The following is an 18,129-nucleotide window of genomic DNA, read 5'->3' as shown; positions in this document are numbered from 1 at the left end:
TTTAACATACACATAAAACATAAAAAGTGGAAATCACTTGTATGATTACCTATTTAATTATGTTTCCTCACGTCTTGTCCTACTTTTATTTGATGAAAGCTAAATGTCTCAAGCTTACTATTTCATTGCTTTGAAAATGAAACATTTAATTAGATATTTCAGATCATGGTTACGACACATCAGAGTCCAAACAGTCTCTTAAGCTGCAGTCCACAATAAAGGAATCATTATCAGTAGGTTTCCATACCTTTTATAGATCAGCCATTAGAGCTATTGGAAATTTTTGCCACTTTGCACATTCTGGTTGACTGATCAGACTAAATTGTCTGATTAAAATGTTAAAAACTCATGTGTTAACCTTTGTTTTTAAGGCTTTGAAAATATTCAATCCATTTCTGGCATTACTTGGTTCTTTGCTAGTGGGCCAATGTAGCCTGTTTCAATGATGGCAAACAAAAGACCACTTGTCAGCCTTTTGTGATATTCTGCTGTAAACATCATCAATTGCCTGCAATAGGTATTACACAGTGCGGCTGAGCTAAAACAGAATAGTGCTTTTGGCACTTTATGAAATTTACATCTCCTCCAGCTAGTATGTGTTAAGAATGCATTTCTTTGTGTATATTGTATAGTGTGTTTTCTGTTTGTTTTAACAATGTTTTGTGTTTCAGACAGCAGAAGTATAATTAAGAAAACATTGAATCCAACAATATACTCACATAGCTGTAGCTACATCTTTTTCATTTTTACAAAAGTTGTTTTGCTGTTATTTACCAAAGAACTACAGTTCCTTGTACTTGTAAAACATTATCGAAGATAAAAAAAAAAAAAAAAAACCAACAACAAAGGTAAGTCACAGGCACTCTACATTGTATTGCGTATTTTTTTTTTTTTTTATTAAATCTGTTATGTCTAACTGAGAAAATACAGTTTTTCAACATACATATTGATACAAGTATAGCAAACTGTGTTCAATTTGTGTAACAAAAAGAAAAGATGCCCCACCTGATGAAAACAAGAACTGCATCAATTGGCAATTTAACAAACACATTCACAAATTAGGAGGAAGAAAAATGAAACAACTACTATTGTATAATAAAAACATAACAGCAGCTAATTCTCACAAGAATACCAAAACAAGTGTGTCTGATTAGCCCAGCAAGTGAGGGGAAGGGAAGAGAAAGGGGGAAAAAAAAAGAAACACAAAACACAAAAATTCAAAATTTCGTTTAGGAAATAAACAATATTTACTTTTGTAAAAAGGTCCACAGTTAAGAAAGCTACTATGATTGAACCCCCATTGTTTTCGCAACACATACAGTCAAAATGACCTTGTAATATTATGCACAATCTAACATTAAACAAGTAGTATTTATACCATTAAAAATTATAACCAAGATCATGTCTTCTAAATATACTGATTCAGTGGGTCAAGAAATTCATTTAGGAAGTTGCTTGATGGAAAACCATAGAAAAATGGAATAAAATCAAAGCCTACTTTCCATATCCGAGAAGCAAAATACTGTTATACATGTCCATGCATTAAAAAGCATTACATTTGTTTACTAAAACTTTAAGCAGAACATGATCACATACTCATATGTGCATATATTTGCAGTCTTTGTAACTCAAAGAACATATTACTTTTTCCAGCATCACTTACTTTCATTGCTCTTCTAAAAAGAATTGTTTCTATAGTACGTGGCATGCTGAGTTTTTATGCAAAATAAAATTTACAAAAAAAACATGAACTAGGACAAAATGAACAAACATACTCCGGCATCTGCATGTTTTTTGTGATGATTTCAGTACTTGCACTATATCTGCAAGCAAATCAGAAATATGCATACTAACTTGTGTTATGCAACCTGCCCATGAAAATACCATATATGTGGTAAAGCTTATGCTGTAAATAAGAGAGTTTAATGGTTAATTTTTATACGCTGGGATAAAAAAAAAAATCAAATATTTAAGCATCACTGCATAAGAGTTTCCTCTTACTTACATTACACATCCTTAATGCACAGTTTGCAAGAAGTATATTTTTAGTTGAATCTATACCAAGTAATGCAAGAAAAAAAAAAAAGTTTGACATTCAACTATTCAAAGTATGTGATTTTTTTCACTTTGGTAAAACTGTTTCATTGATTGGTTTATTACATGTGACATTTACAATTGCTTCATTACAAGCCAAATGTCTTTACTCCTAAAGATGAGACCTGTACTTGTAGCAAACTTTGGGCATCAACACATTTTCTGTAAAGACACATATTTACCAGTTATTTGGTTAAAACAAAGTTGTTTGATAATAATAAAAAAACTCTGAAAACATTAATTTGTAGAAAGATGTTTTTGACCCTCTCCCAAATAGAAAACCTTGGCTTCAAACCAAACACGAATTAGGAAAACATCAAAAATGAATCCACACAGTGTGGTCTTGTTTATCTCCAATTCTATACATATATACACAGACACATAAAAAAATAGATATCTTAGAAGCTAACAATACAGAAATGAGCACTAGAAACACTATATTAAGTCTACTCCCTTTTATTTTAAAGTCTATCTTTTGCCCCTCTTGTTTCCAGCTGGAGGTTTTTTCAACTGAAGCATTTGTCCACCTGTACTGAAGCTAGTAGAAGAAGGATTGGACACACCAAAGGTTAGACCCGCCGATGCTGTTATGCCAGGGCTGCTGAAGTTAAATCCGGAAGTACTTGAGCTGCCAAATCCTTGAAAGCAAAGAGAACAAAACAGGTCAATTTGTACTGTAAAAAGTACCATTTCATTGTGATGATAGAAAAGGCTGAATAAACAAAAATACCTTTCATTTTTGTATGTATTGCATTAACCACTTCAGGGCACTATAATGATGTTAGGGACCTAGCAATGGTCAGTATATTAAAGCTGTCATATTTAGTACTTTATTGCTTATCCCTTGCATGCAATGACTGCTTGAAGTCTGTGATTCACAGACATCACCAGGTACGGAGTATCTTCTCTGGTGATGCTCTGCCAAGTCTCTGATGAAGCCATCATTAGCTCCTGCTTGTTTCTAAATCTTGTCCCCTTAAGTTTTCTCTTCAACATATGGTAGGCATGCTCAATTAGATTTAAACTGAGTGACTGGCTTGGCCATTCAAGACTTTTCCATTTTTTAGCCTTGGGAAAAACTCCTGCATTACCATAGTAGTATGTTTGGAATCATCATATTGGTGTAGAATAAAGCTTTGTCCAATGAGTTTGGAGGCATTTACTGAAATCTCAGAATTCACTGTGCAACTGCCTTCAGCAGTTACATTATCAATGAATATAAGTGTGCCACTACCTGTGGCAGCCATAAAGCACACATCGTAAGACCCCCATCACCATGTTTAACAGATGAGGTGGTATGCCTTGAGCAGTTTTTTTTTTTTCTCCACACTTTGCTCTTGGCATCACTCTGATACATGCTGGTCTTTGTCTCATTTGCTCACAAGATCTTTATGCAAGATTCTGCAGACTCCTTTAGGAACTCTTTCATAAACTGCAATCTGCTCACCCCGCTTTTGTAGATAACTAGTGGCTTTCATCTTGCAGTGCTGCCTCTGTATTTCTTTTCATAAAGTCTCTTGTGGATAGTAGCCTTTCACATACACATCTGCCTCTTGAAGACTATTTCTGATCTGCTGGACGCCATTTGGGGCTTTATCTTTATTATTGGGAGGATTCTTCTGTCTGGCAAAGGGGGGTCTTCCTTAAGCTACCAGTTCCTTTGCAATTACTAAGCTTACCATGTGCCTTCATTCTTCTCCCAGAGAGTTGGATTTAGGTAATCCTAAGGTTTTACTGATATCTGTATTTTTTTCTTGTTTTCCAACCTCAATGGTTTCTTTGACTTTAATTGATACAGCTCTTATCTTCATGTTGAACAATGACAACTACAGACTCCAAAGAGTAGAAGCAAGCCTACGTCTCTTATGCCTGCACCAATGAAGCAGTGAAACACACCTGAAAAATCACAAACACCTGTTATGCCAATTGTCCCAAACAGTGTTGTAATTTGTACATGTTGTGACTGAAATGTATGCAAACACTCTGAAAGTCTGTAATATGCACTTTACTCACGTCTGAATCTTTTGATTTCTAATTTTAAACTGTGGAACTGAAGGGCAAATCAAGGGGAAATGTGCCTTTGTCCCAAAATGTACGGAGGACATTACTTATAAACACTGTACTAACCATGGATGGAGTGGGGAACAAGCAGGTAGGGGACACTGAGTGTTAAGTTAAATTGTCCACATACAAGTGACTGTGCCTGCAATAGACAGTCTTATTTGGTTACACTTTATTAATGCTAGAATGCAGCATAAAACAAAGTACAACCGCAGTCAATTAGTCAAAAGACTGTTAGGATGTGATAATTGTTAAATTTACAAAACTACAGCACAGAATTTTGCCCTCTACAGTGGGGGAAATAATTATTTGATCCCCTGCTGAATTGTAAGTATAAGTAAAGAAATGAACAGTGTCTAATTTTATGCTAGTTTCATTTTAATGGAGAGATAAAGAATATCAACCAAAAATCCAGAAAACATTACATAAAAGTTATAAATTGATTTACATGTCATTGAGTGGAATAAGTACCAAGTTTCCAGTGAACCTCTGAATCATTACAGGCCTGAACATGTGCCTTCCTGAGCAGGGGGACCTTGCAGGCGCTGCAAGATTTCAGTTCATTATGGCGTAGTGTGTTACCTATAGTGTTCGTGGCGACTGTGGCCCCAACTGCCTTTAGATCATCAACAAGCTCCTCCTGTGTAGTTTTGGGCTGATCCCTCACCTTTCTCAAGATTATCCTCACCCCATGAGCAAAATCTTGCATGGAGCTCCAGGCTGAGGGCAGCTGTTGGTCATTTTATATTTCTTCCATTTCCGAATAATCGCATCAATAGTTGTCACCCTCTCGCCAAGTTTCTTGCTGATGGTCTTGTAGCCCATTCCAGCCTTGTGCTGGTCTACAATTTTGTCCCTGGTGGCCTCTGACAGGTCTTTGGTCTTGCGTATGGTGGTGGAGAGGTTGGAATGGAAGACATTGACTCTGTGGAGAGGTGTACTTTATACACACAATGAGTTCAGATCAGGAGTATCTGTAATTGCTTGCTTGATTCCAATCTGTGTGCCACATGGGTACACAGCCAATCTGTGGGAACCAGAATTCTGTGTTGTAGGGGACCAAATACTTATTTCACTCAATGACATGCAAATCAATTTAACACTTATGTAATGTGTTTTTTCTGGATTTTTCGCTGATATTCTGTCTCTCCATTAAAATGAAACTAGCATAAAAATTAGAGACTGTTCATTTCTTTGTAAGTGAGCAAACTTACAGATTCAGCAGGGGATCAAATAATTATTTTCCCCACTGTATTTACTTTTTTATATAATAGATTAACTACCAAGCTTTGAATGATTTTAATATTTTAACATGCATCCATAGTTTCCACTTTTTTTGTTACAACCTGGATGTTAGTTAAAAAATCATGAGAAAAATACATACTGTACATTTGCTTTTAGCATAAAGCATAAGTTGTAAGAGGAACACGTATGTACAGAGATAAGAATTACAACTGGCAGTCTTGAAGTGTGCAAAAAAAATCGAAGCCCACAATTCAGTCTGGCAAGAAGGTATGGGTAATTGAAAATTGACAAACCTGCACTTAGACTCCCTGAGGGTTTGTTTGCAGAACCAAATCCAAATGTGGAACTTCCTGTAGAACCACCTCCAAAACCCGGGCCACTGCCAAATGCTGAAAAGATATTTATTTAATCAGTTGCAGTTCAATAAAAAGGTCAATTGCAAAAGAGAATAATTGATCTATTGAGAATGCAACTACGGAAACACAAATAAGGTTTAAGTTCTCTAGCAAATTCAGACTTATATATTTATCTAGATGCCCAATGCAACATGTAAGCATAATTTGCTTTTATAAGGAATGGCTAATGGCTTGGGTATGGGTATATATCTACAACTTAAGAAGTATTACAAAAAATGTCCACTTTAAAGGAAGAAAAGAATAACCTTAAATATACAAAATTATAACTAACACTTATTTGCTTTAAGTAATACTGCCTAATGCTTAAGTAATACTACTTTAAACTCTTTACATAATTATTTTAATCCAATGAAAAAGAATCAATCCCACCAAAAATAATAAGAACCCAAAATTTCTTTAAATATTATAACTATCAATTCTATTAACCATTTATCTAATTTAAGCTTGTGGCAGGCCATAGTTTTTTCAGGCCACATTCACACTGGATCAATTAACAGTCACCAAGCAAACAACCTTCCACACCTTTCGGATGTCGGAAGAGAAATTACAGACAAGGGGAGAACATTCAAACTTAGCACAGACAATGACCATTTTTATAAATAAGTATAAAGCAAAGATTTTAAAACTATGCAAATATTCTTCAAAAAAAAAAAATGTACAATGATGCAACACACCTTTAATTGCAAAAATAAATACATTTTCTAAAACTGCCAGTCAGAACTGACACAAAGTAATTATTTCAAATTGGATACTCTAAGCTATGGATGACACATTACTGAAAAATGACAGCAAACAAACAGATGAGGCTAATGTCTTGCATGTAAACTAGAAGGACTGACCAGATGGGAACAGGTATCATTACCTGGCTGGGAGGCCAGTCCTTCCAGTTTCTTTTATAGTGGCGTCCTGTCCGGGCAAGGAATCTGCCTCTACAATGGCCCCTGCAGCACTCACACTGCATTCTATATAGACCCCACCAAAAATCATGTACATGAAAAATAGGATCAGCACTTTACACTGCAGAACAGCATTTGTGACTTTTTTTTTTGTCTTACAACACTTCCAGTGTGTACAACACACATATTGCTAATTTTTCCATTAAAACTGTTCCTACTTGTGCAACTATAAAATCATGACATGTCCTGGCCTGTCTAACTTAAGCTGGCAAGAAGTTACAGCATAACCTGACATCACTAGGCATGAAACAGCCTTGGAGAGGGTCAAAGTCCATTTTCTGGCCCATTAATTCATTCACACATACACACACACACATTGCCTAAGGACCACTTTGTAATCTGCCGAACCAAGTTATTTGTAACAGGTGCAGAAAACGACACTACTAGATCCAACCTTTTTAATTTGACAGTTACTTTAAAAACATACCTTTACTACAAATGGACATTATTTCTGTATACTGTCAAAGAATGGTTTAGGAATAGCAAGTTTTCAAGTATACAGTATCATCTGACTGGTTGCAGAATAATTTAGTTTCACTTGAACTTCAGATGACTTTCTCTGTAGTCGTCATGACTCTAGTTAATTCAACCTTGGTGTATACACTAATGCAACATATAGTAACATAATACATAGTTCTTAATATTAACAAATTCATGCTCTGTCTTGACTGAGAACTGGAGGAAATGAGGGAATTCTGATTGTTGGAGAACTAAACATTTAAGGAAATGGATATCTTTTTCAGGAAGAAAAAGTCAAATTGTTATTTTTTGATGTATGAACAAGTAATTCAGAGATAATGAAATAAATATGAGGCAAAAGTAGAGAATTGCACCTTTTTGTTCTGGGTATGTAGACTAAAGAGTAGAAGTCTGTCAAATAAAATATTTCTGATGATCATTTGATGCACAATAATGAAAAGCAAACGCTTTATTAACTCTGATAAAAAAACCAAGGTATTTTAAGTGAAATCTACTTCAGCTGCTTGTATAACCAAAACAAAAAGGCTTAAAAGGTATTTTAAGTAGGACCTTCTGAAAGTGTACCAAGAGAGCATGGTTACACTGTTCTTAGCACTGCGGCTTCACAATATCTGAACCCTGCATTTAAATCTCAGGGTGGGCCTTGTCTCAATGAGGTTTCTGCTTTCTGACAGAATGTGTGTAGATGTTTCTGAAAAATGTAGAAGTAAAACTGAATCATGGCTATAAACTCACTGTGAATAACTGACTGCATGTGCACATGTGCAAGTACACCTTCATTAAAGAGAAAGGTTTACTAATAAATACAATTCCACTCTGATTCTTTATAAAAAAAAAAAAAAACTATTCAAGGTCTGCCCTGAATTATATAATTTACTTGCAGTATCCTAAATGCAAAGAGTTGACATTGCATTCACACACTCTCTCTAACAGATGCACAGTACGTAATATGCTTCATGCAAATTTGTAATTGCACATTTTTGTTAGCGAAACATGCAGGTACATAATATGGAGTGTATTAGCACCAGTTTATTTTTTTCATGCAGCAAAATATGTCATAGTATGAGTTAAGGTGATAATTATTCAATGAAAAAGTGAAATGAATGCCAGGAACTGTTTACAAAGTAATAATTAAGTAGTTGATTTGCAGAAGGCAACAAAGGCATGCTATCTACGTTACGTGTTGAACATGGATGGATTTGGTAGTGATAATAAGGATGAAATGTACAAGAAAGCAGCAAAAGGGCATAGGATAATAATGAGGTGGGTGTGCAGAATTTCTTTGAGGATTTTACTGCAGAAGCAAAAGAAATGCAAAGTGTTAAGAAACATGATACGTAAGCAGTTTGACATCCCATGAACTATAGCTGGTTGTAATTGTTCATTGTGATTTAAATAAAGATGTGGCTAAATAAAATAAAGAGGCAATTGATGCATGATAATTATAACCCCTAAATGCATCCTAGATCACAGAAGTAAAAAGTTAAGTACATTCGGTATACTGTTAGTTTAACTGCTATCTGAATTTATCCCAGGTCACAACTTTTTGTTTAAGTGTTTCTTATTTTGGCCACCTATTAATTTTCTAACAATTCATTTATCTAATTCTATGTGCCTGTCTTCAATCAAATGTGGAAAAGATAAACCACCAAATTAAAGAACAATATGTTGTTTTCATGTTAGTCAATCTGTCAGGTTTATAATGATACTACTAATTCTAGAACTAAGAAAATATTTATCGTGAACCCTAAAACATTGTACCTGCCTATTTAAAGCATTTTTATGTCAATGTATATAAAACTTACTCCTTAGAAAACAGATTGGCATGCACTTTTACTTTTTGGACTGAATATGGATGCATGACCACAAGAGTGCCCAGGATGGATCCACTCCATTGATGGATTAACTGACAGCTAATGCTGCAGAGCAACTATTGCTTTCTGCACTATTGTAAAGAAATAAGGGGATTCAGAAAAACTGACATTCCCATTTACACCAGGATTTTAGTGCAGAAATGGCACTACTTTTAACTTCAGTTTTTGAATGTGTGATTATTTTAATAGGAGTACATCTTGTTGCCATTTTTACCTTTGATTCAACCTATTTGTTACTGTTTGATTCTTTCAGTGACAAAAACAGCAGCAGGTTTAGGGAGAACATATATGAGTGCATGACTGACAACTTATAAGGTACTCACTCTTTTCTTTCCAATGTCTGGTGTGTGTTAATATGTGTATTATTTGCAGAAATTGTGTTTTTATCAGGGTATGTATAGACATACACTGTAGACAGAAAGACAGAAGCTTGCACATATTGTATATTGGTATTAGATACCAGTCAAACTATTGTTGTTTGATGATGCATTTACAATTGCTATTGTGACTTTATATTTATTGGTACACAAGTTACAAGAGACTATGAATGCTGTTTCTGTTTTATGTGGGGAAGATGACTGCCAATAATTTCACATTACGGTTTCTTGAATCTTAAATCAATAATCTCCCATAGCCAAAATGCATTATCTTCCACATTCTATATGAATTCTAGTTTATGCTAATGTTTTTTTTTAATGTATATCTTAAGCCTTGACACTGATATGGATAACTGGCAAAATGTTTCTCACCAAGGTATTGCATTAAATGCTTTTGACTTGTTTGTTTACAAGTCTAAAGGAAAAGCAAACAGAACAAAAGAAAAGCAGATCTCTATGCAATAAACAGATAAAAAAAATAAAAAGTAAATTACTAGATGAGTTCAAACATCGAACTTCAGTAAATTACAGTACTGGTATAAAATTGTTTTATATTTTGGAAGAAAGTATGCTTTAATTTTTTTTTTGATAGCTTATACTTGAACTGTACATACAATTACTACACATAACATTGTTGCAAGACACAAAATCCCGGTCTGTAAACTGTTTATTTTACTTAAAAAATAACTTTAAAAATGACCAGAAGATAGTGGGGACAACAGAGATTTCTTTTAACTTTGCATCCTGTAATCAGTCATTTGAGAGGTACTATAATAAAAAAAGTCAAGTAATTGCAGGCTGCAATGACATTTTTCTGTTTATTTTGGTTTAACATTATTAAGACCTTTATTTGTATTCATTCAACCCATTCAAAACAGAAGTTAAAATTATTTTAGTTCTAGAAGCAAACAGAATACTGTTCCCAAGTGAGCAGTGAGAATGTTTGAAAAATGCATATTGCTGACTGTTTGGCATGTAAATTGTTTCATGTTGAAGTTTCTAAAGTATTATAAAGAGGAGAAATTTTAAAAAGTACCTCCAAAGCTTGAAGAGCCTAAGCCGCTTGATTGCAGCCCAGTGCCAATACCGGAGCCGAATGGTGCACCAAAACTAACTCCCAGTGCTGGCTGAGGCCCTGGTATAGAAAAATCAGAAAACTTTCCTTACTCTATAAAGTCATTAGTTATTAAAAATTATGCTTTGAACATAAGCAAGACTGAAAATGAGTTGAAATTAACAGTATGTTCACAAAACACTACTGAATGCTTCATTTAACTCTGTCTAAGAACACACAGTGCTTTGCACGAATGTGGATCTGATTTCATGTTCCAAAAAGAAGTGTTTCAAGTCAACACGTGAATCTTGTATTTTTCCAATAACTTCTGTGATGGTTAATGTCAGGTAGCTTTAATTGCTCCAATGACTCACTATTCCAGCAAGAAAAATTTAAAATTTTAGTATGCTTTACATATTGTACAAAGCAGAACACAAAATACCTATTAAGGTGTAATTTAAAAGGGAAGAAATGGATGCTTGCACTAAAAACTAAATTAATTTTATCAGCTGTTACAAGAAAATTTAGTAGTCAAAAAGAAACAAGACAGTGTCTTTCTTTGAGAGATTTATTGCAATTTTAAAGCAATGCATTTACAGAAATCATGACAAACAAAACCAAATAAACTGTGGTAGACTCTAGAATTGAAATAATTACATAACTAAATTCAAAGCTGCAAATCAATGGAAGCATAATTCCAAAACTGAAACACAAATACATTCTCAATGTTTTGTTTAGATACACCTTTCTATGACTCCAAAAAATATTTACACATTCACAGTAATATAACCAACAAAAGATGAAAAATGAGTATGCGTAAAGGGATCTGGGTTTTCTTCATCAACTACTTTAAGTCAGTCCCGCAGTATTATGATAGAAAGGATATGCATACAGGATTACATGACAGTTAAAATGTTTCATAACTTATGAACAGTTAAAAGTTTCCAAACGTTCAAATGTAAAACCAGCTACACTGATTATTTGTATTATTTTCTTATACGGGAAATAAATTGACAGAATAAGATTTTTCTACAGAGGTCGAATTATTGCTTGCAAGGAATTGGGTGAAATGGCATCGAGAGTAAAATGACTTTTCAGCCTTAAAAAAGCAATACATTGGTAATTTTTCCAAATGAAATTACAGTATTTTTCACAAGAACATTTTAAAATTTAGACTAAATTCAACAAAAAAGGTCAAGGTTTTCTACTCTTATTTTCAAATTTTCCAAATTTATAACAATGATCAGAAGCTGTAAAAGGTTTAAAAGAAAGAAACAAAGAGACAACAGTCTGATTTTTCCAGCAAAACAGTGGCACTGCTAAACATTTTATAGCCGACTAAGATAACAGTGGCTAATATTCAAAGATTGCAATAAATGCAACTGGTAAAACACATTAATAGGGAAAAATGAAAATTTCTTCTATAATATACACACACACACGGATGAGGCAAAAAATTTAGACCAATCCCATATGTAGCAAATGACATTGACTATCTTATAACAACGCCTCATGTTATATTAGACAGTGTGCTGAAATTAGGTACTTGAAGTCAATGTGTTGAATGCAAAAGATATGGGCAGGTATAAAAGCATGAGAGATTTTGTTAAGGGCCAAAGTATTACGGCCAGATGACTGAGCAAGACCATTTCCGAAATGGAAAGGGGTGCTAACTGTCATTCATGGCGAGTATCTCCTGGTAACTTCCAACAGGGCATTGGCCAGACAAGAGCAATCAATGCAAGGTGTCAAAGAAAGCTGTTCTGTGTGGTTACGAACCAACAGAAGGGATACTGTGGCACACATCGCAGAAACGTTTGTTGGTTACAGCATTAATAAGCCATGACACACTGCTGCATATGGGACTGCATAGCTGCAGGCAAGTTTGAGTGATCATGCTAAGACCCTGTCATCTATCAAAAGTGCCTTTTATTTATATTAAAAAAAAAAGGGGGCATGCAAGCACTTGAACTGGATCAATGAAAGAAAGTCATCTGGTCCGCCGAATCCCATTTTCTTTTGCATCATGTGGATGGCCAGGTACATGTGCATCGTTTATCTGGGGAAGAAATAGCACCAGGATGCATTGTGCAAAGACGACAACCCAGAGGAAGTAGTGTAATACTTTTTTCAATGTTCTGCTTGGAAAACCTTGGGTCCAGACATTAAAGTGGATATCAGTTTAAAATGTAACTACCTACCTAAACATGGTTGCATATCAAGCATACCTCTTCATGGCAACGGTACACTCTGATATAAAAAACATCTTTTCACAAGAAAATGCACCCTGCTACAATGCACTAATTGTGTGAGAATGGTTTGAGGAACGTGATAAAGAGGTCAAGGTTTTCAAATGCCATACAAACTCCCCAAATATCAATCCAATCAAGCACCTGCGGGATATGTTGGAACAAGTCCAATTTGTGACGGCTCCACCTCAGAAATTGAAGAATAGAGTTTTAGGATCTGCTACAAAAGTCCTGATGCCATAAATCACAGGATATCTGCAGAATACTCATCTGTACAGAGCCTGTGTGTGTGTGTGTTATGTTTGTATTATATATTTACACATACATATTTGACATACACACATATACACACACACACACACACACACACACAGTTCTATCAAAATATTAGTATCACCTATATACACAAAAAATTAACATGATTTGATTACTCCAAGTTAAAAACGAAATACACAAAATCCTTTCAGAAGGGATAAAACCTGATAACATTTTATATAATATAAAAACCCCACATAGCACCACTTCACAATTTCCAGAGAGTAAAGAGAAGAAAAATCCAAGTCAAAACAATGAAGATTTTCTTATTTTGCTAATAAAGAAATAACAGTCATGCCATTTCATATCAAGCTAGGATACCAAAAATAATATCTTCAAAGAACCAATCTGCTGGAGATCTTTAACTGAATCAGCTGAATATTGATTTAAGGCAAAGCATTCAAACCAAAATTTGGTTCATATACTACAAAATGTGCAGTTTAACAGCATTAGATTAACATGTTAATCAGGCTTTAAGTTCTACAGAAACCAATTAATCACTCAATCCTTCAAATATAAAGAAGATACAAGAAAAAATTGACTACAATAGTTAACAATAACTGTACTGAATCCTATTCAGCATGTTTGAAATTTCATACATTTAAAAAAATGCAGTACATGCTAGAGATGTAATTGTTTCCAAATGATATTTAACCCTTCCTATTAACAGTCATTATCGAGTATTACTTTCATTTAAAATACAGATTAATTTAATATGGTTGCCACACTTTTTTGTATCTGGCAAATATCGTAATGAAGAGCATGTATCAGAAGTAGTAACTAGATTGAAGTGTACTTGTTAAATAGTACCTAAATACCAGGCACACTGAAATGCTTAAATTAAAATGTCTGTTTTTTTAATAAACTAAAATATTTAAGTAAATTACCAAATTTTTTTTTATATTAATATAGAGCATTTTCTTTAGGACAAGAACTGTCCTTTCTTTACATTGTGTGTCTGCCTTTACAGTGACACAGTGAACTAAATTTTACTAAAATCTCCAATTAACCTAAACAACATACAAAACATTTAATTTTTCTCAATTAAGTAGTGATGTTAATTTTTCAAAGTATGTTTTTATTTAAATGTAGCAGCATAATTCATTACAATAAATTACAAACATGAAAATAATTGGAATAATTAAAATAGCAACTAAATGTAAACAATTTAGATTATCTTTTAAATAAATCAGTTAAAAAGTCAAATTCACAAAATGTTGGAAGACCCAAGATCTGCCTAAAAAAGTAACCTACTTTTAAACAGTGGATCAATGGAAAAGTAATAAACAAAAAATAAGTAGTATGCTTAAGATGATTTACAAATATAAACTGACTGACTATCTCATGTACATTGAAACACAAAAGTTTATTTTTCTTTATTTCAGTGCTGGTTCCTACAGTGTGATATGTACAAGTAATACATTATTTACGATACAATTCATGTTCTCTCTTTCACAGCAAATTTAAAGTCCCATTCCAAAGAGGATAACCCAACTTTAACTAAAGGATTCTAAGACATTATCTAAGCTTCATGAACCACTAAATTGTAAAAATCCAGTTTCTACAGTATAAAGCTAAAAAATATTTGTAAAACACCTAAAGTAATTGCAGACACACAAACACAGGATACAGTATCTTTCAAATGAATAAGGAGGTTAACACACTGCACTTTGTATCAAGAGCAGATACATTTGCTCCTTTAAATAATATTAATATAAATCACCAACACACTCATTTATGTATGTGTATATACATACATATATATACATATATATATATATATACATATATACATATATATATATATATACATATATATATATACATATATATACATATATATATATATATATATATATATATATATATATATATATATATATATATATATATATATATATATATATATACACATATATATACATATATACATATACACATATATACATATATACATATACATATACATACACATACAAAAATACCCTTCTTAGTTGTTTGTGTCTGATCATGAAATGTCAAAATCCATGATGAAAGAAAAAGGAAATACAAATTAGTTCCTGGCTATCCAGGGGTTTCCATGGACTGGGGCACCAGCAATGTGACAAACAGCAGACAGAAATCCTGGGTGAAACCCCAATAAGAAAAATAACCACAATGGTAGGGAGAGAGTAACAACCCATCATGTCATTGTAAGCAAGGCCGACACTGGATGCTTCAGAGTGGCCACAGGCACAAATACTACACCAGGAAAGAATAAGTAGCTACCTTGAGATTTCCCAAAAAAACTTGACAGAAGTAGAGCAGAGAAAAGTAGAGTTGAAGAGAAGATGGAAATGCTTTGTTGGTGCTGTTAAAGAGGCTAAGATATTATATATAGATAGATATAGATAGAGAGATATATATATATATATATATATATATATATATATATATTTTGTAATTTTACTTCATACATTGCCTTTCTCACTTGTGTACCACTCCCTGAATGATTTCATTTAAAATACTATTTTGAAACTGCCGACATCCTTGGCCTATATATAATAGAACAATGAAAAATTCTAAAACACTAACAAAAATATACTGCTAAATCCAGTTGCAATTCAAAAACTAAGTGAAGCAGAGAAATCTTTTGTTCCGAGCTTCTATTTCAATTAGGCTAGCTATTAAAGACGACTGTGCGACTTATACATGCGCAAGGACTCTGCAACATTCGTAAACCAAGACAGTAGCTGTTAATCCTAGATGTTTTATACACGCATACCTATGCAATATTCATGTACAGATGTATAAATCCAATAATTCATTCATTCATTCAATTTACAGGGACATGATCCATTGTTGTCACCAACTGTAATGCAAAATTATACACAGGCAGTACCAACTTTTCTACTGCCTATATTTTAAAGATACACGGTCACATCATTACTTTTGTAAAAACTAAAGCATACTTTGAGCAAAATTAAGTTGGCAGGTTTGTCCAACCTGAGCACTGCATCTACAAGAGAAAAGCTTTCTTATTTTGAGCACTGCCAATCTGAGAACTTATGTAAACACCCTTGTGAACAAATCCAAAAGAAAAAAAAGTGAAGTGTAATTTGCTAGTAAAGCAAAACAGCAAAGGCAAGGCGATGCTTGCTAATACTAATCTATTTTGAAATAAGCAAAGACACAGACACCCCACCCCTGAAGCACTCAGAGTGGCAATATACACAGGAGGTCTTTGCATGAAACGCAGAAAGGCATTGGTTTGGGGGATTCCCCAAAAATGATGAGTATCTTTTGTAAAAATGCAAGAATAATATTTTGTTCTTACATACTTGGTTTAAAAGAACAAGATACATATTTTTGTCTGGGAATTGTGTGGTTTTTAAACTGAATGATAAAAATTTCCACACTAGTACTGGTCAATATTTTGAGAAAGCAACTGACAAAAGGTATCAGTCTGGCCAAATCTGCAAAAAAGTGTACACCAAACATATCTATGGATATCTGTCCAAACATCATTACCGATCACCTCTCCCCCTTTACAGGATATGCCACACTTTGCTGACTGGCAGCATCAATTACACTGTCTAGTTAAGCAACTATTTACAGTTGAAGTCAGATGTTTACAATTCTTTAAAACTCAATCACTACATAGAGTTTATACTAGTAAACATGAATTTGGCATATCAATTAAGACATCTACTTTGGGCTGTATTTCACTTTTTATTGACTATATCAGAATTCCATTGGTTCACAAACTTAAATTCATTTTGCTAATGATTGGTAGCATTGACTTTAAATTGTTTAACTTGAACCAAATATTTTGGATAGCCTTCCACAAGCTTCTTACAATAGGTTGCTGTAATTTTGGCCCATTCATCCAGGCAGAACTGGTGTAACTGGAGCAGGTTCGTAGGACTCCTTGACCACACACGCATTTACAGTTCTACCCACAAATATTCCACTGGATTAAGATTAGGGCTTTGTGATGGCTATTCCAATACCTTGCCTTTGTTGTTGTTAAGCCATTTTGCCACAATTTTGGAGGTATGCTTGGGGTCATTGTCCATTTGCGACTGAGCTTCAACCTCCTTGCTGAGTTCTTCAGATGTTGCTGCAGTAGATCTACATAAATTTTCCTTCCTCATGATGCCATCCCTTTCGTGAAGTGCTAAAGTCTCTCCTACAGTAAAGCACCCCACAACAGGATGCTCCCATTCCCATGCTTGACATGGTGTTCTTTGGCTGTCAAGCCTCACCATTTTTCCTCCAAACAAGCAATGCTCATTCCGGCCAAAAAGTTCGATTTTGGATTCATCAGACCAGAGGACATTTCTGCAGAAAGTAATATATCTTTGCCCCCATGCGCCACTGCAAACTGTAGGCTTGCTTTTTTTTTTTTTTTTTTAAATTATGGCCTTACAGCAGTGGCTTCTTCCTTGCTGAGCAGCCTTTCCGGTTATGTCAGTATAGGACTTGTTTACTGTAGATGTCTACCTTTTTCTTCTGAAATATCCACAGGGTTTTTTGCTGCTGTTTTGGGATTGACTTGCACCATTTGTGCTAAATTACATTCTTCTATAGGAGACAGAATGTATTTCCCTCTGTGATCCCATGGTGTTTATACTTACATATTATTTGTACAGATGAACGTAGAACCTTCAGCCTTTTAGCAATCATTCAAGGATGAACCAAACTTGTTTAGGTTTTTTTTCTGAGGTCTTGGCTGATTTCTTTGGGTGTTCCCTTTATGTCAAGCAAAGAGGCAGCATATTTGATGGCAGGCCTTATCATACATCCACATGATGAGTCCAGTTAGGCTAATTAGCTATCAGAAGCTAATTGACTAAAACCTTGACATTTTCTGGAATTTTCAAAGATGTTTAAAGACACGGCTGAAAAAGTGTATATAAACTTGTGACCCACTGGAATTGTTATATAGTCAATAAAAAGTGGAATAATTTGTCTGTGAACATTGTTGGGAAAAAATACCTTGGCCCTGCATACAGTAGATGTCTTA

At 34.1% G+C, this 18,129-nt stretch overlaps 1 protein-coding gene across 2 annotated transcripts in view; it reads right to left on the bottom strand.

The window, feature by feature from the left end:
- Positions 1-853: 853 nt before the first annotated feature.
- nup58 (nucleoporin 58) overlaps positions 854-18,129 on the bottom strand; it is a 98,967-nt gene continuing 81,691 nt past the window's right edge. Inside the window, exons 13-15 of one of the 2 annotated variants that reach the window (XM_039745473.1) lie at positions 10,540-10,638; positions 5,694-5,789; positions 854-2,732 (exon numbers count right to left, since the gene is read on the bottom strand). In XM_039745473.1, the coding sequence (XP_039601407.1) occupies positions 2,563-2,732; positions 5,694-5,789; positions 10,540-10,638 (365 nt within the window). In that variant the 3' untranslated portion in view covers positions 854-2,562. The remainder of the gene's footprint in view (positions 2,733-5,693; positions 5,790-10,539; positions 10,639-18,129) is intronic. The other variant, XM_039745474.1, reaches the window with a different exon arrangement.

This window comes from Polypterus senegalus, chromosome 2, assembly GCF_016835505.1.
Source record: "Polypterus senegalus isolate Bchr_013 chromosome 2, ASM1683550v1, whole genome shotgun sequence".
Lineage (NCBI taxonomy): Eukaryota > Metazoa > Chordata > Cladistia > Polypteriformes > Polypteridae > Polypterus > Polypterus senegalus.
This window is presented reverse-complemented; position numbering and strand designations above follow the sequence as displayed.